The 22,642-nt window shown below is 39.2% G+C and overlaps 1 protein-coding gene across 6 annotated transcripts in view; it reads left to right on the top strand.

Annotated features, from left to right (window-relative positions):
- The window catches only part of CCDC88C (coiled-coil domain containing 88C), a 91,753-nt gene that overhangs the window by 43,837 nt on the left and 25,274 nt on the right, over positions 1-22,642 (top strand). For 5 of the 6 annotated variants that reach the window (XM_035540158.1, XM_050710722.1, XM_035540159.2 and 2 more), the window contains 11 exons: positions 606-664; positions 2,296-2,379; positions 3,705-3,845; positions 4,615-4,799; positions 5,390-5,471; positions 5,917-6,075; positions 12,461-12,607; positions 13,744-13,888; positions 15,111-15,292; positions 18,713-18,850; positions 20,228-21,298. In XM_035540158.1, the coding sequence (XP_035396051.1) occupies positions 606-664; positions 2,296-2,379; positions 3,705-3,845; positions 4,615-4,799; positions 5,390-5,471; positions 5,917-6,075; positions 12,461-12,607; positions 13,744-13,888; positions 15,111-15,292; positions 18,713-18,850; positions 20,228-21,298 (2,393 nt within the window). Of the gene's footprint in view, positions 1-605; positions 665-2,295; positions 2,380-3,704; positions 3,846-4,614; positions 4,800-5,389; positions 5,472-5,916; positions 6,076-10,310; positions 10,446-12,460; positions 12,608-13,743; positions 13,889-15,110; positions 15,293-18,712; positions 18,851-20,227; positions 21,299-22,642 lie in introns of those variants that run through there. The other variant, XM_050710723.1, reaches the window with a different exon arrangement.

The raw sequence follows: 22,642 nt of genomic DNA, 5'->3' as shown, positions 1-22,642 counted from the left end.
TCCTCCCTTCTGCAACGCTCATTTTTCATCCCTCTTAGCACATGGGGCTTGTGCTTCAAAGTGAGAACACGCTTTGATGCAGAACCAGAGGCAGCATTAGTTGCTGAAGTATCTCTCTGCTAAAGAGAGGATTTATGTGCACAGAATGGCCTTTGTTTTTTGGGAACACTGAGCAGTAACTACAGACGCAGAATTTAGGATGAGTTTGTCTTTTCAGAGTAACTGTCCTTCGCCTTCTGCCCTGGGTGTCTTTTGGTTTGTCTTTGTTTTTCACACTTGTTAATCACAAACCAAGGGACAAGTATTGGGAATGTGCATAAACCGTATAAAGGAAAAAGAAATATTTTTACTGCATGAGCCAAAAAAGAACTCAGAAAATGTGAGTGTAGCACATGGGGGGAAGTCTTGTTGAATTTGGGATTTTAAATAATCCATAAGAGTTGTACTGTCATATGGGAAGTATGGTAACAGTATAATGGGCACATATCTCAACAGGCATTTGTCCAAAGAAGGTATTTCTCTTAAGGAGGTTATTTTGGAGACGATGATTTGCAAGTACTTAATTTACATTGCACATATATACTGATTCCCTTTTTCCTTTCTAGGTAAAAGTATGGATGAAATTAAGAAGCTGCTGTTGTTGGTTCTGGGATGTGCTGTGCAGGTGAACATTTAAAGGCTTGAAAAATGCTGGCTTTTGAATCTTTTGAGTCTTTTGTTATTTCTGGGCTGAGAAAAGCCACCCAAAGATCACTGCTGTATGAAAAAATCCCCAGCTCAAGATAAATTGTGAACTAAAATTGTGAAAAAACACAATGCAGGGAAAAAGCACAGGGAAAGGAAGCACACTTTGCGACAGAGTAACCTCAATGTTACCAACATTTAAATCAGATGCAGGATATGTACTCTTGCAACTAATTAGCCAACTTTGATAACAGAGTGTGAAAAGATAAGCTTCGAACAGTGTTCTTGATATCAAGATTGGTGGTTTATTTTCTTACTATTTGGAAATGCGTGTGTAGTAGTACACAGTCGATGCAAAACAAATAGATAAGCTAACAGTCTAAACATTTGTTTAATGGAGCCTGATTTTGTTTGCATAATCATTTGGATATTATATGTAGAAAATCTAAGATGAATAACTACTTTGTATATTCATGTGGGGATTTTTATGTGGCATTTGTTAAAATAAATGGACAGGCAATGTATATGGGAAAATCCCCAGAAATAGGCGACAGTTACCAGATAAAGAAATCAGTGTTCTGCCCACCAAACCTCCCTGGTAGTAAACAATAGACGCATCGTGGACTAGCCTTTGCTTATAATTGACCTTGTTTGTAGGTCTGTCTAGTGTTTTTGTCATGCCTTAGGACACTTACCCTGCTCAGCTATGTCAAGTCAATTATGTCAGAGTAACGCTGTCTTCGTATGGCTGCTCTGAACTTCATCTCGGTGCTACATTGCAACACAAAGAACAGAGGTCTGATTTGGCAAGCTGTTGTGCATCCTCAGTCCCCATTTACAGTTCTGAGGTTCTTCCCAGTAACATGAGTGGTGAGACTCAGAAGCAAACCCCAAAGGGACACTGCAGAAAAAGCAGTTAAAAAACTTTAATGTTTAACTTTTCTATTGCCATCCTGTAACCACTGTGCATTGTAATGTAATTAGTGTACAGTTCCTGATATATTGATAGCAGATGTCTGACTTTAAAAACTTTTAGTGAAAGATTTACTAAACTGTCTGAAATGTCACTCATTTTTATCCAGAAGGTTTCCCAACCCTGCTTTTTATCTAAAGCAGATGTTGATTTTGTCCAACAAGCAAAGCAAAGCATTGATGTGAATAGTATCTAAAGAGATGCATCTTTTTTCATTGCTAAAGCCATGCGAAATGCAAACAGGAAAGCAGACAGGTTAAATGATGCAATGTAAATGTAGGTCTTGTACTCACCTGGTTTATGTTTGTGCAGCTCCATTAATGAAGCTGTGATAATTTCCTCCAGCTGTTGCCCCACCTCTTGGTCTCTTTGCATTTTAAACTTGTTTATAAAGAGCAAAATCAGCCTTTTAACTTAGCGTTACTTGTACTGACTGTAAAAGACTTGAAATAATTTACAGCATGATTCAGTTCATGCTCCATATGGAGCAACAAAGTGTTATACCTTCTAACATGACAAAGTATAGATCTTGAATATTTTGTCATTAGCAATGTAGTGATTTTTTTTGAGGGGGGTGGAAAATGTTGTAGTAAGTTCTAGGATGTAGCACTGTTTCAGGGAGTGTTTTCTTTTAACAGTGTGAAAGAAAAGAAGAGTTCATTGAAAGAATAAAACAGCTGGATATTGAAACCCAAGCTGCCATTGTGTCACACATTCAGGAGGTGGGACTTGCAGTATTTTCAGTTTTCATTTTTCATCCTCTCCTTTCCTTGACTTGATTTATCAATGTTTTTGCTATGTCAATGCTTGAAATTTCATGGTGGATTCATAAACTTCAGAGAAAAAATGATTCTTCTGTGGATATACTATTGTAATCAAATTATAAGGTGAAAATGGTAGGTGTTTTTTAAAATGTCACTGTAGGTGCAGTGGTAAATGTGCTTGCTGCTTATAGGCTATGTAGAAGATATTGTTGTAAGGATATGTGTGCATTATTTTCAAAAAGCATGTCTGGCTTAGGAGCTGAAGTCCCATTTACAGTAATGATATGGGCACGTGGTCCCTTAGTCCTATGGCTGGTAAGACACAGGTTCCCCAGAGGTGTGCTTGGGTCAGTGGGGCTCCAGGTCTGGTGGTCTTGAAAATCATGCTCTGCAGCTGAAATTAGACACATGCTTTGTTTTTTAAAGAGAAACCTGATTCAATGACAGGTGTATTCTTAGACTTCTAAGATTTCCGTAAAAGGAAGGACTATGTGTGGCTGTTAGGAACCAGCTTGCTTTGGAGATCCAAAGAGAAGCCCTGAGGAAATGCCCTCTGCTTGGGTGTGCCTCACTGGGAAATGGGCACTGGGTGAGGTCTGGTGTCCTGAGGTGCAGGTGTAAAAAGCCTAATGCACTGAGATTTAAGGAACAAAGAGTGGAAGTCTAATTCAGGAACTTTTTCATTAACATTTAAAAAAAAATAGATCTGCTTAAAAAAAAAAAGATAAGCACACAAGCAGGAACATTCTTTAACTGACTGAGGTTGAGAGCCTTTCCACTTGCATGGCATTTCTGCTAAATGATTCATATGGAACCAGTGTGAGTAAGGTATCAGTGAAAAGAAACACTGCTAGCAACAACTGGAGATATTTCGAATAGTCCAATCCTCTCAACTCTATCAGCTGCAAATTGCAAATTCATTGAAAACAGAGCTTCTCTGTCTTAGCAGTTCCTTCTAACTCCTGTAGTTACCACCGCAGTGCTTGAAGTAAGACAGTTTCTAACACATTTGTCAATAGGACTTGTGCTTGCTTATACCAGACCACTTCTAAAAATCATCTGTCTTCATAATTTAAAAAAAAATATAAATACTGGAAATTGCTGGGTAGTGTTAGAGTTAACCTAGTCAATGTCTGTTATTTCAAACCTGTTTTTGGTGAAATGTGGTATGCCTCTTAACAGATCAGTAGGAGAACCTGGGAGAAGCGCCACATACAGCAAAAAAAAAATTAAAAATCAACCAGTGGAAACACTTTTTTTTTTTTTTTCCCCCTTGTGACTAGGTGACTCACAACCAGGAGAATGTCTTTGACTTGCAGTGGCTGGAGCTTCCAGACATGGCCCCAGAAGAACTGGAGTCTCTCTCCAGGAATATGGTTTTCCACCTCAAGAGGCTTATTGATGAGAGAGACGAGTGCACAGAGGTACCTCAACTTCTCACTCTCTTATACAGTGCTGATATGGAGCAGCACATGCAGGCTCTCTTCCCTCTGTTGTCTTGTTGTTTTTTATGTTAACTGGGTTTCTATTTGTTCTAAACCTTTGAACTACACCTCTGAAAATCTGTAGAAAGATTGTCTTTTTCATTCACATATAGACACTGAAGTGTGATGAAATGATTGGTAAAAAGAGTGCATGCAGTAAAGAGACCAAAGCATTTGAAGTTGACTTTGTCTTGAGATTTTTATCTCTGCATGTCTGCTCAACCGTTCATCTTCGTGACTGCTTACCTATCTCTCCAGTGATATCTACCATCGTGGGTACCAGTGTCTTCGCTTGCTTTTTTTTTTTTCCTGTGTGAAACAAGGTCTATCTGTTGCTGACTCATAAGTTCGTCTTACTTCAGATCTCTGCAGGAGGCTTCTCCCTTCTTTTTAGCCTGTTAATCTTCTGTCATGCATTTGACTTTGTGAATGTGTTGGTTAAAATTGTTAGTTGTTACAATTTATATGAGTTCTCCAAGCAAAATAGGCTGCTTATTTTGAGCATTGGAAGGGGAAGTGTTTTAGTGGTCTGAGCATGGTGGAGATTGCTTATCTCTTCTGTGTAACCTTCCCACCTATCAGTTGAATTCTTTATAATGACAGGCTAATAATTTTCTACATTTATACATCATTTTTAGGTGCTTGAAAAACAATGTTTAATTATTACTATATTTATCCCACTACCCTACATGCTTCTCTGTATTTTCAGGTAATTGTAGATCTCACACAAGAGAGGGACTATTTACAATCTCAGCAACCCCCAAGTCCTCTGAAAGCACCAACTCCGGATTCTTCACCAAACACAGCTAGCCCTCTTTCTAATGAAGACAAGCAACACATTGCAGTTGAGCTGGCAGACACAAAGGCTAAACTGAGAAGAATTCGCCAGGAACTGTGAGTCACCAGTGACTTTTGCTTCTAGAGAGACTTGTGTATTGTGCATTCTGAGTTGCCTATCAGCTTCAGTATATTGACTTCCATGAGAGCTCTCAGTATCATGTCTTTCACAATTTTATTCGTATTAGTAGGATGCCTGTATGGATGTTCCATCTTTCTTCTTTATTAACTGTTCTTTAAATACAGAGTGATGGCTACTTTTTCTTTTTGTCTCTCATCTCTGTCTTCCCCGTTTTAAAATGTTAGTGGTTACCTGCACTTTTTAATTATTAGTGAGAAGTCCAGAGGACAGTAAAGCTAGCTATGATGTCAGTAGCACCATTAAGCACCAGACTTCGAACAGTTGTACTTAATATCAAAAAACAAACAAACAAAAAGTTGCAGTTTCACATCTGTGATGTATGCGGTATCACAAGAAAACATACCTTACTTTTATGAAGTTGTCATGTCCTCAAGGAGGCTCCGTGTTCAGTATATGCTAGGAGGTTTCTATCCTTTCCGGTTTCCCAGCAGGATCCATGCATTCAGTATTGTTTCAGAACAACAACGAAAATATTTCTTACTAAGTTTTTTCTAATCCTTTTCAGGGAAGAGAAGTCTGAGCAGCTTGTCGATTCTAAACATGAAGTTGAGCAGCTCACCCTAGAGCTGCAAAAAATAAAACAAGAGGTAAGGTGGGCTTAATTCACTGTGACAGACTTCCCTATTTAAAAATACCTCTTTCACTGTGAAACTAAAAATGCTGTTCTGTGTATTTTTAATTAGAAGAACTCGAGTTACTCCAGCAAGCTGTTTGACAATTATGACTATGGCATAGTGATGATACACTTTCTACTTAACTGGTGAGAGCAGTCTCATCTGTTTAGCTTGCAAATAGCCCAGTAATGCCTGAAGCTTTTGCAGTACCAGGCATTGGAAATGTTAGAGTCTTGGCAGGCTGAAGTACATCTCAGTCTTATAGAGACTGTACTGGCTAGTAAGAGAATTCTCCTACTCCTGCACCAGGGGAATGTTATTTGCCTACTCTTAAAAACAAACAAACAAAACCCCATAAGTTTAAAGAACATGTTTTCAGCTTGGATTTTTCTCCCTGCTTATCCCTCGTGTCTCTCAGAATATCCATCTGGCCTCAGATGCTCGCTCTGCCCGAGCATATAGAGATGAACTGGACTCCCTGAGAGAGAAGGCAAACCGTGTGGAGAGACTTGAGATGGAACTTGTTCGGTGCAAAGAGAAACTTCATGATGTGGATTTTTACAAAGCACGCATGGAGGCAAGTGAAAATCAGGACAAAGATTTGCTGAGTAATCCATAATGTTTGGCTTTCCTTGTGTTACCAGTTCATGTGTCGTTTGTCAGAGAGCTGACTGTAGCAAAACATGAGAGCAAGTGGAAATTTCATAACATATGTTATAGTTATTGACTTAGCAACATCAAAACTTCTTTCAGTGGTAGGAAAGACTTGGTGCACACAAAGAATAAATACCCATTAGTTTTAATAAAGCCTGCTTAGTGCAGCGTTACGTGGCTAAACAGGACAGACCTTTTCTGGATGCTTCTACAAGATCCAGACCTTCAGTCTAGCCTTGAAAATTTACTCTTAGGTAAAATGTCTGTGTTCCAGACTTGATCCTTTGACCAACATCTTAAATGTCATATGTAAATGAGCTAAATGAATGTCTGGGTATTTTTCCTTAAGGCTTTGTAGCAGCTGCAGCTGTTTCTTAAAGCAGATGGGCATTTTGAAGCATGACCTCAGATGACAAACTCTAGCCACCCCCTTTTTGCAGCTGTTGCTTGTAGTAGAAAGAGAAAACTTGGATCTTCCCTAGGGTCCTGAGTAGGGTATATCAGTGAGAAGTGCATACCTGTGTTCCAATAGTAATGACAGTTATTCATCTTAGTTACCTGCAGCTATGCCCATCCTGCAATTACTAGATAATTTAGGTTGGAAAGGACCTTGGAGATCATCTAGACAAACGCATTGCTCACAGCATGGCTGACCTTAAATTTAGGTCAGGTTGCTCTTATTTTTTTCCTTTCGCTCCTTTGAGCCCTTCTCACCTCAGCTGTCAGTAATCCACATGTGTAACGCTTCAGCCAGATTCAAATAAATATCCAGACTTGCTAAACACATTGAGGTTCTGTAATTGACCTCCCCCCTCTCCCCAACTATAATTAGATAAAATCCCAGGTCTGAGATAGAAGAGCAATATTGAGACTCACGTTTGTCAGGCTGGGAACACAAATGATTTCTGCTCTATAAACCCTACTTTGTAGGTATTTCTTTTTCCTCTCTAACCTAAGGGGCCAGCTAGCTCTTGGTTCTTATGAATAGGTTCACAAAGATGGCTGGTTATTAGATGAAGTAATAGCCTGCAAAAGCCTGCCTCCGTGCTCAGGAATTCCCAGTTTACATTAGAGGGTATGAAGCTCTGCCTCTCTCTGTCTTCCTCCCTCAAGCTGGCAAATCAGTCATGCATTAACCTGGCACACTAGCTCTCAGTATAGCATCCTGGTCATGCTCTTTTGACTGTGCACTGAAGTTGCTTAGCTTCTAATGTAGTGTAGCTTAGTGTAGTGCTAGGACAAGGGGAAACGGCTTTAAACTAAAAGAGGGGAGGTTTAAATTAGATATAAGGAGGAAATTCTTCACTGAGAGGGTGGTGAGGCACTGGCACAGGCTGCCCAGAGAAGCTGTGGATGCCCCATCCCTGGAGGTGTTCAAGGCCAGGCTGGATGGGGCTTTGGGCAGCCTGGTCTGGTGGGAGGTGTCCCTGCCCATGGCAGGGGCATTGGAACTAGGGAGTCTTTAAGGTCCCTTCCAACCCAAACCATTCTGTGATTTTATGATTCCACCTCCTGCTCAGAGGTTTTAGCTGGAGCTGGGAGAAGTTAGTTTTTAGCCTTGTCTTCATCTAAGGGCAAGGGCATAGTTATTTCTTTTCTGGAGTTCTCAGCCTCCTTGCTTGTCCTGGAGCCAGCAGTCTTCTGTTCTACTGTCTGCATGCTAATCTTGCTGTCATTCAGTAAAGAGACCTCTGCTTCAGTTCCTATTCTGTTCCTTTTTTTTCACTCCCTCTTTCCACCCTGGCAGTTTTTGGTGAAAGCATTGAGTACTGGAGATGAGTGTTGTCTTTCCAAGGATACCTCCCTGAGATACAGTAGCAGATGGGACAAAGAATATTTCCCGTCAATATCGCACTTTTCTAATTCTGGGGAACAACGTGGCCTATAGCGAAAGTTGTTGCTGCCATAGACACTGACCTCTTGTAATATGTGGCAGGATCGCACAGCTGTTTGCAGGCTGTTCTTTGGTCTAGGATAGCCAGAGTGTTTCACATTCTCACCACTCCCTCTCTTGATCAAGCCTTGGCGCAGCCATCAACTGGCAGGTTTGTGCAATGGCAGCGTGAGGCAAACTTCACTGGTTTCATGCTGGTTCATTCAGGGGTTTCCATGGGGCACTAGCCTGTCTTTGTTATGGTCACGGAGTAACACAAAGGCTCTGTGTAGTAGCCAGTATCCAACTCTCCATGGTCCCTCAGTTTTCTGTCAGTCTCTCTCAAGTCTTGCACCTATCTAAAAAGAGGACTAAAGGCTAGGGTTCAGTTCAGTGTCTGCTCAGATTCCTTTCATTCCTTCAAAAACTGTTAGGTTTACCATTCCAAGTTGTGTAGGATCTATGCAGAGGTGCATGATGGTGGAGATTTTTACCACTAGACTGTACAGTGCCAATTCATCTTGTGGCATTTACTGGTGTGGTTGGCCTCCTGAGCTCCACATCTTAAGACCTGAACTAATTTCACAGAGGCTCAGCAATGAGTAGGTGTGTAAGGTACGGTGTAAGGCACTTTTCTGTGCTAGTAGGATACCTTAAGGCTCATAGGGTCTTGACAAGGTTGTTAATAAGCAGTGCCAAATCAATAAGTGAGAAGAAAAAGTGTTTTTAACTTTGTGCATCAGTGCAGAAAGCTATTAAGTGGACACTTGAAAATCTCTTCCTTCCTGCTGTTCACATACACATTTGGTAGTTTGGGCAAATAACATGGGAGGTGCTCTGTGTATGATACCGTGACGAGCTTTAGAAATTGTGAGCAAGCTTTTAAGTAGTTTCTGAAAGCACGTAATACAAATCATTTCTGGCAGCAGGAAGAGATTTAAGGAGCTATTGCAGAAGGTAGTGCAAAAGGAGCAAGTCTTTCTCTATGTGAACCTAATACATGTAAGCACATGCATTGTTTTCGTTCTCTATTTCTTGACAAAGTTTTTCTGAAAATACATTCTAGTTTGACCATTGTCCAAGGAACATGGAGATGAATATGCTCTAGACATCTTCCTGCTGGGGTGGGTTATAATGAGTTCATAACTGTGAATGTGGAGGAGCAGGCTTAATGCAGGGCTTCCTCCATAGAGGTGCTTCTCTTCAGCATAAAGCTTCCCTCTGGAATTCCTCTCCATTTGTGGTGCTCCAGAAGATCAGATTATTTTCAGAGGCCAGAGAGTCTGCCTTGCCCATTGTTCCTCCTTCTCACTGCAGCCACATTACCACACAGGATGATGGGAGGAATTTCTGTGAACAATTTAAAAAAGCAAAAACCTCTCTTGTGTATTTTCGTATAGCTGTCCGAGGCAATGTTTGATTGTCACAAGATGTTAACTGTAGCATGGCTTGATAGGGGCAACCTCTGAACTGCCAGAAGGGAGTGGTTTGAACTGTGTTTAATAGCTAGGTCTGGATATGTGTGCAAATTCTTTAGTTTCAGATTTAAACGATCTGATTGCTACTTTAGTTTCTGAAAATGTCTTTCAGTAGCAACACACCCTGATTGTGCAACCACTTACCCCCAGAGTTAATTGTAACCATATGAGCATGTGATGCTATTCTTAAAGCTATTTCAAGGCACAGTGATACAGGATAGGAACACAATATATAATTTATTTCAGTGACATAATTACAAAAGCAGGATTATGTATGTTGCATATTAAACTATCACAATTTAAGCAATATAAAGCAAAGTAGTTTTGAATCTCTTGCCTATTTAATTGAGTGTATTTTCAAAACAATTATTGCTGTTGACTTAAAAAAAAAAAAAAGCAACTCAGTTTAAAAAATAAATTTATAGCTGCAAAAAAAACCAACAACACATAATTCTGGTGGAAGCATCACCACACCATGACCACCCGCTGAATTTTTGACTAACAAGCAATTTGTAGATGGACACATTCTTAGGTTGACTGTCCTATGCAGTGAGCTCTGTGAGACGTTAGTGCTGACATGTTGTAGTTAGAACAGTTCTGCCTTCCAGGCTTTGAGATGGAACTCTACGAAGATCCCATGGAGTAATTATTTAAATTACATGAACTTTTCAATGTTAAGACAACCTCAGATCGTGGTTACACCAGTGAGCAATGTTGACCTCGCCATAGCAGGCATTTCCACCAGGTTATTAATTTAAGATTTCATCAGAACTGCTTTGAACTGACGTGTCTACCCCTCCTGGGCACTCAATGGAAAGTGCTTGTCTTCCATATATTGCAGCTCCCAGTGCTGTGTGGTTTGTACCGGAGCCTGGATATGTGTGTGTACTTGGAAGATAGCTTGACTCTTCATGAGACTCTGAAATAACTAGTTCCTGCTTGGTAAGCTGTTTTGGGCATAGTTGTGAGGCTGTGTTTTTGAGGTCAGACTCAACCTTCCTGCTTAGGGCTGTGGTCCAGATTGAGTGTGACAGTCTAGCAAAGCGAACTGGTCATGTTGCCGTTTCATTACGGGCATTCTGGCAGCTTAAATGACATTCAGCACATTTTGTGTTGTGTACTTCCTCTGGTCTGTCATCTGTGTCAGCCTTTTTAGTTTGCCCACCCTGAAGTGGCATGGTTAGCTCAGACTTGGCCCTAAATGTTGTTTCTATAAAATTAGTGTTTCATTATTATTATTATTTTAGTTACATGCAGACTCAGACATTTTAATTGTGGTAGATGAACCACTTCACAAGCACTAACAGCCTTGTCCTTTTTAATGCTGCAGTAGTGAGGAAATTATTCTATTTGTATTTTGCAAGTTTGTAGCTGACCCAGGGAGAGATCAAGGGCAGTGTGGTATGCATAAGGTAGACTTCCATACAATGCCATCTACAGTGAAGATGTAGCAAACAACTAAGGTTGCTATATAAGGCTCTTAAATCATGTCTCCCCTCTAGTATCAGAAGGCAAGGGGAGTAACTGTCACTAAACAGTCTTAACTTGTGCTTTGCAGCTTTTTTTTTTTTTTTGCATTTTTTTTTTTAAGATAGCTGAGCCACATGAGGCTTTTAAAGTATGATTCTACCCCCCAAAAACGCGAAGGTTGTTGCTGGTTAAGCAGTGAAAGCAATTTGCTCATGCCTGGTGATCCTTCAGGCATCTACTTGGTTTGGATGTTTGTGGTCTGAGAGAGCAGACATGAACACTGATGTCAGCAGAGACTTTACATTTTGAAGACTGTTGTCCAGGAATAAACTTGTCAAGCCATAAGCATTTCATCCTGCCTGCATAAACATTTTGTCGTCTTGCATGTTTAATTGAAGCAGAGGAAGGGAGTGGAGGAAGGGAACAAAGGGCGAAAGAAAATGTCTTTAGAAATTGAATGGTCTGCCTCATACCCTATTGTAATGCTTCTGGGCAAAAATCCTTCCTGTACCCATTTAATCTTATAAATGCTGATGTGTTCCTGCCACAGAAAATGGTATCTATGGTTCAAGACTTATGGAATTATCATAAAGAGTAAAAGCAGTGAGGTGTATTACAACCTGAAATAACATATAATATAATGAGTGTGTTTAAAACATGAACAAGGACACATGGCCAGATTTTATGCTTTGGACATTTCTTATTTCTGGAGTTGAGATATTTGAATGCTGAGTTTCATCTGTTGCTTTGCTAAGAGTTCTCTGTAATTGTTTCTAATGTTGTGGCTGCAGCAGAGTTAAACTTTTACTCAGTAAAAAGAGATCCAACAGCTTTAGTGGGTAAATGACATGGCTTGTGCAGTTAATGCTCATGTGTTTATTTGGGAGGGCAGGGTGGGGGATGTTAAGTGATAAGTGTAAAACAACTTCTTTTGTTTAACTGATTTAAAATTCTGTTCATGAGAGAGAAACTTTGTTGAACAGACATTTACATGTGAGTGTACAGAAACAGAGATATGGACATAGTGATATTGATGGATAATGCTCCCCAACATGCTTTGAACACACTATAACATTTCTTTAAAATAAATATAATGTAATTTGTAACTGGGAAAACTGAGTCAGGGACTGCAGTGAGTTGGCTAGGGAAGTGGCATTATGACAGTGTAACTGGATCTGAACAGTTCTTCTGTCTTCAGTCTTTTTGGTGCACTTCTTGATCTAGCCCTGTAAAAAGAAAAAGAAACTCGATTAGATATCTAAAATTCAGGAAAGCATAGTAAGGAAAACATTACTTTCATTAGTGACTCACGGATAATTAAACATGGAATCGTCTCCCATTAAAATATCAGGTTAAGTCATTTTTATAAAACAAAGAAACAAGTCAAAATTTTTCCTGTATTTTACAATGTCAATTTATGAAAGTCACTTGGTCTTTGAAAAGTCACTTAATGCAAAGAGGTTAACAACATTACTTTTTCTCTCTAGGAGTTAAGAGAGGACAACATCATATTGATTGAAACAAAGGCCATGCTAGAAGAACAGCTAACAATGGCAAGAGCTCGTGGTGATAAATTGCATGAATTGGAGAAGGAGAATTTGCAGTTGAAATCCAAACTTCATGATGTAGAGCTGGTATGCTCTCTCTTTTTCATTTTGCTATTTTTTCAAAGTTCTGTTTCTATGCTATGTCCCATAAGTTGATGCCTGAGAAATCAGTGGAGACAGGCAGATAAATCAACAGTGCTGTTAAAGATGTCTGTAGTTTGAACTTTGTGTACATGCATTCTTAAAATATTATAACATTAACAGTTTAAATATTGCCAGTGTTACTGTGTGAGACAGTTTGACAAATGTGATTTCATGCAAAGAGGTATATCACAATTTTAAAATAGAGATGGCTTTCATATATACCGATAAAGTAATGTTAGTATCTGTCAGTTAAGTAGAAATCTGTTAGATATAGGAAATTAAATCTATTGCAACAAATGATCTTTTCTTTTTTGCTGGAAACAAAACCCACAGCAATCACAGCGATTTGAAGAATCCATTGCTGCTGTGATGAGAAACTAAATTTTGGAATTTTTTCTATTACATAAATCAGAGACATGGTCTATTGCTTCATAGACAAGGAGATCTACGAAGTGGCAGATTGTCTGCAAACAAAATGTCAGATTTTATAATCCCACTAATAATAAAAATACTTTTTCATCTCTCTCTTGTATTTTACTTAACAGTTTGCCTTTTGCCACTATGTTTTGAATTATTGCGGGTTTAACTGTATAAAAACAGGGTATATTGGAAAGACATTGAAGGTGCTGTGTTTATTGACTTCCAAATAAAGGGTAACATGACACTTCAGCACTTCCAAAGTGGCTGGTGATTTTGCATGCTGCTTCTCTGGGTGACTTGATGAAATTTTGGGTAATATTTTCTCAAAATTTGAGACCCTTGAAGTACGGCTTCAGGTCTCACAAATGTAAATGACCAAAGTAATTATTGGAAGCAATGGTAGCCTCATTTTCTGGATTTGTTTTCTGGATAATTGAAATCCCCCTAATTATGAGGCCAGATACCTACTTGCTGATCCGTGTGACTGGATCCACATTTGACATGAGTCGAAGAAGCTCAGTAGAATTCAAGGTTATATTTTCAGTGTCTCCAGAGTGCCGATGCATTTTGAAGAGCTTAGCTCAGGATACATCTTGAAGCCAGCCAATCTTACCGGTCCTGTTTTCTTACCAGTTTTCATTCATGTGTGTCTTGCACAGGATCGGGACACAGACAAGAAGAGAATTGAAGAACTTCTAGAAGAGAACATGGTCTTGGAGATCGCCCAGAAACAGAGCATGAACGAATCTGCACACCTAGGCTGGGAACTAGAACAGCTGTCTAAAAGCACAGATCTTGCAGATAGTGAGTACCAGCTGGTGTAGCTGCTGTTTGTGGTCTCTGAAAGAGTAGAGAGGTTACTTGACTGCAAAGGGAACGAGAGACACCAAGCTGGCTGGTTCATTTTGACAAGTTCCCTTGCTGAGCCACCTGACTTTGAACATAGTTTGGGGGAACTTATAAAATGCATTTCTCCTAGCTTCTTTTGCTTTCTTACGAAAACATTAAAATGTCTTCCTTTTATTTTGTTTGTCACTGAAAGAGTGGCTTTAAGTTAAATGATAAAAAAATAAATTAAAAAGCAAGGTTTGTAAGTGACACAGCAGAAATGTCATACTGAACATGGGATATTTCTAACTGAATGGCTGCGAGGGAGTCTGTGATCTTTAGTATTCTTTAGTACAATTAGTACAGACAATTAGCACAGACAATTAGCTGGTCTTTAAGTTCCAGGAAGTAGCGTATGCTGAAGTCATTTATTTTTACTAGGTACTGAAAAATGTGTATGGGTAGAATAACTGGCTGATTATTTTTTTTGAATGGTTGATTTGATTTCCTTAACTACCACAAATGTAACTAATGCTCACTTCACTAGTCAGGCCTTATCATTGGTTTCCGTGTCTAACATTCATTCTGTTTATAATACCAGCCTAAACAACAATGCTAAAGGGAACTTGGGAAATGCAAAATATTTCATGCAGTTCAGTGTGCAGATTTTATTGATTAGTCACCTGATTCTGCTAAGACTTGTGTATTTGTCTTTGTGTACCAGAACAGTTTAAATGAAGACAAAGGAATAAATTTGAGTAATCAGATGTTCAATTTTACCTAAGTTTTCACTAGCTTTTGGAACTGCATTGTCCTTGGTGTTTTCACAAATACTTCTTAGTGTTTTACTTTCTGCCTTCATTTATTTCCTCTTATGGAAGTATGAAAGGGTATCAAAGTCTATTTTGCTATTATAATAAAATATGCAGCTAACACTTTTAAAGTGCTTTCAGGAGAGTTAGGAAAGTTAGTAGCTTTTAAGATGGTTATCTGTTCAGGTACTTCCCTATTTATTAAAGGTTTTAATTATCATCTGTAGAAAGGGGTTCTATTTTAAATAAAGTGTTTACTTAACAGTCAAGCTGAAATGATAAGGATCTAACTGCAATTATCTTCATAAAAGTGAATCTTAAGGACCTAGAAAAGAACATATTTGTGAATTGATTAGTGCCGCCTTCTGATTCTCATGTTTCAACAGCTAGAAAATCCTTTGTGTTTGAATTGAATGAATGTGCTTCAAGTCGCATACTGAAGCTAGAGAAGGATAATCAGAGCTTGCAGAACACAATCCAAGAGCTGAGAGATGCCTCCTTGACCTCCAGAGAGAGCAGTCTAAAGTTTGTGGAACTGGAAAAGGAAAATCAACAGCTTAGCAAAAAGGTAATCCTTGTTCACAGGAACAAACAGAGCTCTTGGGTTTTTGAACACAGAGTGTGCAGAGCTTTACAGCATTCCTGAATGATGAGGGATTGGAGGGAATTCACCAATGTTCTTCAGTAAGACTGAGGATGTTTTTGAGCCCTTCTAGTTAATCTTATTCTAACAGTGGTATATTCTATCACCTTCTACTTCACTACTTCACTACTTAAGTACATCATTGTAAGCAAAAGTGATTCTTCCTGTTTCATAAAAGCAGTACTCATTTTCCAGTCAGACTGTACTGTCGGTTTTGTCCCTTTTTGTTGTCTTATGGCAGTCAGTAGTGCTTGCTCTGCCAGTCGAGAAAGCCCTGGCCACATTGAAATTTTTTTGTTCTTTTGAAAGTTTTAATATTTCTATGCAAGTCAAATAAAACACACAGGTGAAATCAACTTAATATATTTTTAAAGAAGTCTTTTCTGCCAATAGTCCTGCATCAGCTCTTTCTCCTTGTCTCGTACTTTTGGCTCTTAGATATTCTCACTCTCTGCAAAGACCTGGCTTCTTTCAATCACTGGTAACAAACACGCAGGTTGTAACTTTTTAAATGTGTTTTTATATATATGTCTGTGTTATGCTCTGTTGTTAACTTATTACAGTTAGTTCAAATGCCCTTGTCTTTGTGAAACACAGTGCTGGGTTCACCTCCAACTACTAGCTCCGTTTTTGTCTGGCTGTTGACTTGCATTCTGAACTCCGATGAATTGAGTCAAATGCCAGCAAGGAAATGATGCTTGCTATTCTGAATAATTTCCTTGACAACTTTTTCCACATTCCTACCTTTGCTAAGTCACCCAGAATATAAACCCCATTTCTCTCTTACCCATTGCTGCTGTGTCCTGTGTGTATGACATTAATACAAGGATTCCAGTCCCCTCTGGCCTGCTTATGGGGCAAGTGAACGCTTTACAGGACAAGGGGAGAAAGAATCTTGATATGAAATGCTGGTCATGGATTACTAGATCAAAACTAGAAGAGTGTCAGATTCTCTGCCAAGGAGAACAGGGATCTGTCACTGAATCAATCCATCTTCTGGAGAGATTCTTTTGCCACCAAGTTGAGAGACTAGTTCTGCTTCTTGCCTTTCTTCTGTGCACAAAGAAAAATGCAAAAATTCAGTTCAGTGTACTCCTCCTTCCACACTCCCATTTTTGACCTGTTGTATATGAGTAATTCACTCCAGCTCTAATTTACATGCTTAAAATTTGAGATCAAGAAATATAAAACAGTCAGCAGATACCTGTGGCGTACAGCAATTTAAGTAATTTAAAGAGCTGTGGTCAACCTTTGGCTTTGCCTCAGGCACATTCCTGTGGGCACCTCCAGTTATGGCACTGTTTTGGTGCCAGCAGTTGTGATTCCAGCATTAGTCTGATGTTTTCAGTGATGATGAATGTGTTGACATGGTAGGGTCATCTACAGGGCTGGTAGTTAAATAAGACAACACCCAGTAGTGGGAAATGCCTGTGAGGCGTGAAGGGGCCACTGTACACATCAGACCAATGAGAGAAAATGGCAGTTAAAAATACCGCTATAGAGAGCAGCTGAAATGTGTGGAAGGGTATAAATCAAGCTCTACTAGAGAGACAGAGAATATGATGGGATCTGACTTAAGTCTGTAAGTTCTGACTCAATACCACAGGCCGCTCGAGTTGCTGACTAGCTTCACATTTCCCATTCAGGAAGATTTGGGGAAAAAAAAACCACAGTATTATTCTGTACTCTGGGAGACATACAGTTGTGTCTCAGTGTGCAGAAACCTGATACACGATAAGTAAAAATAATCCTGATTTGAGGTGTTTGTTTGCGTTTGCATTTTTTAATCTTCGCTTCCTCCACCATTCTTCTGTATTTCTCTGACACGTGTATCGTCTTAATTAGAGGGTATGGCTGCCCACGGGGGAAGTCTCTATAACTAATGACAGAGTGGTTACTCTGCAGAGGAGAGGGCAACAGTTCTCAAGGACTTTGTATGAACTCTGATTTCATTCTGGAGTTTACACAGAGCTAGAGAGAGAGGGTTTTTCTCAATTTTGTGTGCCTTTATGTGTGTATGTGTATTTTTTAAAAATAAACTTTCCTGAGATACATATAGTAAAGTCATTTAACTGGAGTCAGATTTCATCTGCTCTCTGAGAGTTTCGAGAAATGTTACCAGAGTATGCTTTGCTATCTACTGCTTGGAAGGATCATGTAGCCAAACTGGATTATTTAAATAGTACAAGGGGAGATGATATGAAGGAAAAGTCCTCTACATCTGTTTGTTTATTTCTCTCAATGTTTTGAGAGAAACTATTAAAAGAAAAGCAGCCCAAGTATCTGTTTTCCCTGCACTCCTAACTCCTTGAACCAAAACAAGTTGTAAACGGTAGTTTCTTACTTGTCACCAGTATTCTAGGAGGTGCTAATGAAGACCAGCTATTGCTGAATTACTGAGTTTACCTTCCAGCCTTCTCTGAAGGCTCCTTTGAGACCAATGAACCTTAACGTGGTCACATTTCTAAATGTTAAGCCATTCTTATCTTCAATCTGAGCAGCCCCTGCTTGTTTAAACACTTCCTGTAATGAGGCACATGTTGATATAGGCAGAGCCTAGCCTCTAGCTATTTCCCACTTGTGAGAATTATTGTTAATACCTTTTTCATTGACATTTTCACTGTTGGCAAAGTTCGTGATACCAACACAAAAAAAAATAGCCAATATTTATGCACAGCTGAAGGTTTTCACAGCACTTTACAAGGATAAAGAGGAGTATTTCCTGAAATGGGCAGCCTACCTCTCTGAATCTCATGCTTCTAAATACTAAAGTAGTGCTGCTTTACTGTTCTCAGTTCATTATTTGTACAGCTTTCAAAGTGAGGTACTAGGAAGACATCGTTCATTGTAGGGCCCTTATTCACAGATCATTGAAATACAGCATTGTTACCTGCTGGGAAAACAGGGGACTGACAGACCACAGGGAGAGGGACGGTAAACTTGGAAACTTCAGTGCTTTTCCTCTGTTCCTGACTGTTTAAATCCTGTTGCTCACTGAATTGCTGTAATAACCTTCTCAGTGTCCACTGTTTGAGTAGGGCCATCAGTGATGGAGAAGACAAGTCACTCAGAAAGGCGAGCACCAGAAACTGTAGCCACTGACAGGAGCAAAACAGTGCACTCAGGCAGGTGAACTGTTTTTCACTGCTGTACCTTGCTGTGAGAAAATTCAACAGTCCCTTTCACCCTCTTAAGAATGGCAAGCAGCAGAAGAGAAAGATTTTTATCCATCAGCCATAGTCCTCATCTCATTCCTCTCAGTTCTTCAGAATACTTTAAAGTGTGAACTGTGTGAGCTTGTATCAAGCTGTGACCGATAGGTTTTTGTGTGTTCTCTCCACACAGATTGAGAAGTTGCAAAATCAAATTGAAAAAGAGAAGCAAAGTAATCAAGATCTGGAAACCTTGAGTGAAGAATTGATAAAAGAGAAAGAACAGCTACAAGTTGTCATGGAGACACTAAAAGCCGACAAAGACAGACAGGTGCAAACTTTACAAATGTAATCTGAAAGCATATGCTCAGTAGTGGTAATTTGCTGATGCCTTTTAGAGCCTCTAGTTCTCTCAGGGATATAGGGCAATTTGAGGGCTGTTGCATGTAGGCTCAACTTGTTCAAATGTAGGTAAAATATTTCTTTGTGCAAAAAAGCCCAATATGATTTGGTAGCCACTACTTCTCCTGTTGCCATAAGGGCATCTTCAGGCTGTTGTAAGAGCAGATCTTTCCTCTTTGTGAAAAAAAGCCCTGGATCTTACTAAACGGGCACTGACTGATTTTAAAATGTGCAAATAAAATCCCTTTTTATTGCAGAGGAATCTGCCAGTTGGATGTCCTGAATGCTTCTTCTTTCTTTAAAAGATGATGAGAAAACTTTTACATCTTCTGGATTGATATTTTAAATGTCCTTCGGCTTTTAATGTTGTCTTGCAGTTCATGTGCAATGCCTTGAAACTATTATAGGTTCATGCAAAGTATCATCTGCATTAAGTAGATCAATGAAGAAAATACATACACAGATCATTGGTGGCTGGGATGTGTATTTTCAACATTTATTGGTATTTACTCCAAGATTTGTGGGATGGAGGTTAATTACAAAATGTCTTATGTAGTGCTTTTCATCCTGAAGCATTCTTACATAGGCTTCTACCTGGGAAATTGCACTTTACCACCAAAGTCATACACTTCAGAGCACATTTGGACTCTTTGAGGTTGCAATCGATGAATAATTCACAGGTAGGGCAAGAAGTAAAAACAGAAGTCAGTCACCGGAAAAGGGTAGATTCTGATTTTTCAGGCTCAACTCCTGCTTCATTTTTGGGGATGTTGTCTAGATAAGAATCAGATGCAAATTGCAGTCTAAATTGCAATTTCTTCAGATTGATTTTGGCCAGGAGGTAAATGCTTTTACAGAAAGTGTATCCTTAATGAGATCTGTAACTGCTACAAAAAAAACTTCTGGGCTTCTGAAGTCTTATCAGGGAAAATTTGTGTCTTCAAATCCCAGAGAGAGGAATGTAAACCTAAACAGAAAGGTAACATTTATTAGGAATGATTCATAATGAGACATCCTCTCCGAGGTGTTCTCTGAAAGTCTATTGTCCACTTTTTGTCTCTGCTTAGATTTTATCTGGTAGGAAGAATACAAAACCAATTTTCAGTTCATTAGAGTACCAAGATACCAGAGGTAACAATTTTTTCATTAGTTTGGATTGTTGGTAATCAGGGAAAACTGCTGTGCAATTTTTCTTGTGTTAAACAGATGTTTTTGTTAACCATCAGCTGGCTGCTTTAAGACTAAATTATAGTGTATGTCGTAAGGTGGATGAGTAGCATTTGCATTTTTTTTGTTGTTAATGTAGATAAAAGACCTTAAACAAGAAAATGATCACCTTAATCAAGTGGTGTCTTCTCTGAGACAAAGATCTCAAGTGAGCAGCGAGGCAAGAGTGAAAGATATTGAAAAAGAGAACAAGATCCTCCATGAAACAGTTACAGAAACTAGTACCAAACTGAACAAGTTGGAATTTGAGAAGAAACAATTGGAAAAGGATTTGGACCAGGTTAAAGAAAAAGTGGAAAGAGTGGAAGAAATGGAAAAAGAGCTCCATCGTCTGGAGAGGGAGAATGAGCAGCTCACAAAGAAGGCAGCAGCGATGAAAATAGTGACAGAGAAAGTCGAAGTTCTTGAGCAGGAAAATGGGAATCTGGAAGTGGAAAACAGGAAACTAAGAAAATCACTGGACACATTGCAGAATATTTCTATCCGTCTTGGGGACCTGGAAAGGGACAACAAGCAATTGGATGAAGAAAATCTGGAGCTTAGGAGAGTGGTGGAGACAATGAGATTTACCAGCACAAAAATGGCACAAATAGAGGCAGAAAATAAAGATTTGCAGAGGGAGAAAGAGGACTTAAGGAAGAATGTAGAAATGTTAAAAGCGTTGAGCAAGAAGTCAGAGAGGCTGGAGCTGAGCTATCAGAGTATCAACTCTGAAAATCAGAGACTTCAGCAAATGCTGGAGAACAGCAACAAAAAGATCCAGGAGCTAGAAAAAGAAGTACAGGGAATGGAGAATGAAAATCAGGTCCTTCAGAGAAACCTTGAGGAGCTAAAGATTTCTGCCAAACGGCTAGAGAGGTTAGAAAAGGAGAACAAAACCCTGGAACAAGAAATATCTCAGCTTGAGAAGGATAAAAAAATGCTGGAGAAAGAAACAAAACGGCTTTGGCAACAAGTGGAGTTGAAAGATGCCATTTTGGATGACAGTACAGTAAAGCTGGCAGTTGCTGAGAAAGAAAACAAGACTCTAGAAAAGGAAATTGCTCGATTCAGAGATTCATCCAATAAGCTGAAAGAATTCGAAAAGGACAATAAAGATCTCATAAAGCAAGCTACAATTGATAAAAGAACACTAGCTACATTGAGAGAGGTAAGCAAAGTAATACTACTGGTTTCAGTACACTTCTATTCTTTTTCAGCCCTGTGAAGTAGCAAAGAAAGTCATCTGTCCTGTGACTATTTCTTCACAGCCTTACTGGGCATCACTGCACAGTGTTGCTTTGGAATGTGGAACCTTCCAAAAACTACAACGTACCACTTTGTGTCCACAAACATAGTGTCTCCAAATGACATCCATATTCATGCAGAACAGGGTGTTAACACAGCTCCCACCTTGTAGCTGTAACCAATGACTTTGCTTCCTCAAATTCTGACTTCAAAATTGTTTACTTACTTGAGAGCTTCCAGTAAGGGAGATGGACTCCTAACCTTAGAAATGAGAGCACTTGTTGAGGACATATTAACATCCCAGTTCTAAAACAGACATAGCTGGGACAAGACCTGTCCCAGGTGACCAACTTGACCTTTTCAGTAACAGCTGCACTGAGCTTTGCTTTACATCTTCCTACAGAGTGAAAGCATCCTAAGCAGCTCTGTTGTTAAGCAGCAGCGATCTCTTCCAGCAGCCCTCTCCACTTCAGCATGCAGTATTCATACTTTTCCTAGTAGTCATCTTTTAAAAAATACACGGTACGCATTAGGACCTTGACAAACTAACAATTTTTGTGCCAGCTCCTGCCACTTTTGTGAATGGTCTATGAGCTGATTCAGGTTATTGCAGCTTTCTCTTACGACCTGCTGCACCTGCTGTTGTCCTAGCAGAAACAGGATTCCCTGTGAAAGAACATTCAAATGAAAATTGTCAATGCTATAGTAGCTCAGTGGAATGAATAAGTTAAGTAATTGCATTAGCCTTACCAACTTGTAGATTTCCTTTGCTTTTAGTTTTTGAAGCAGTAGTGTAATTTTCAGGATGAAAAAAAATTTATCAGAAATATTTTAAACAGTCCCAAGTTGTTTCTATCCAGCTTTCCTTAAAAGTACAGAGGATAATAGCTTTTCTGAGAAGACATCTTTTTAATATTTCCCTTGTCAGACATCTGCAGACTTCCAGTGATGCAACACATGCATAAAGCATATCTTCTCCTTTTCTCACTTATCTTCTACAGATTGTGTAGAAGAAGCTCATGGATATTGAAGAAGGGACCTGTTTCTAGACTATAAACTACCATTGACCTTAGCATTTTTTCTTGCCACTTAAACACGTTGGCTAAGTTTGTGATAGCACAGAACTGTTGACTACTTACAGTTTGTTTACTTTTTTGTATTACTAGTATTACTTGTTTGTTTGTTCTACTCTTGCTTCTATTTGATATTCAGGATTATCTTTTCTTACTTGAAATGCTTCCTTAATGTTGTTGTCCTTTCCCCATGC

Source organism: Cygnus atratus, chromosome 5, assembly GCF_013377495.2.
Source record: "Cygnus atratus isolate AKBS03 ecotype Queensland, Australia chromosome 5, CAtr_DNAZoo_HiC_assembly, whole genome shotgun sequence".
NCBI classification, from domain to species: domain Eukaryota; kingdom Metazoa; phylum Chordata; class Aves; order Anseriformes; family Anatidae; genus Cygnus; species Cygnus atratus.
This window is presented reverse-complemented; position numbering and strand designations above follow the sequence as displayed.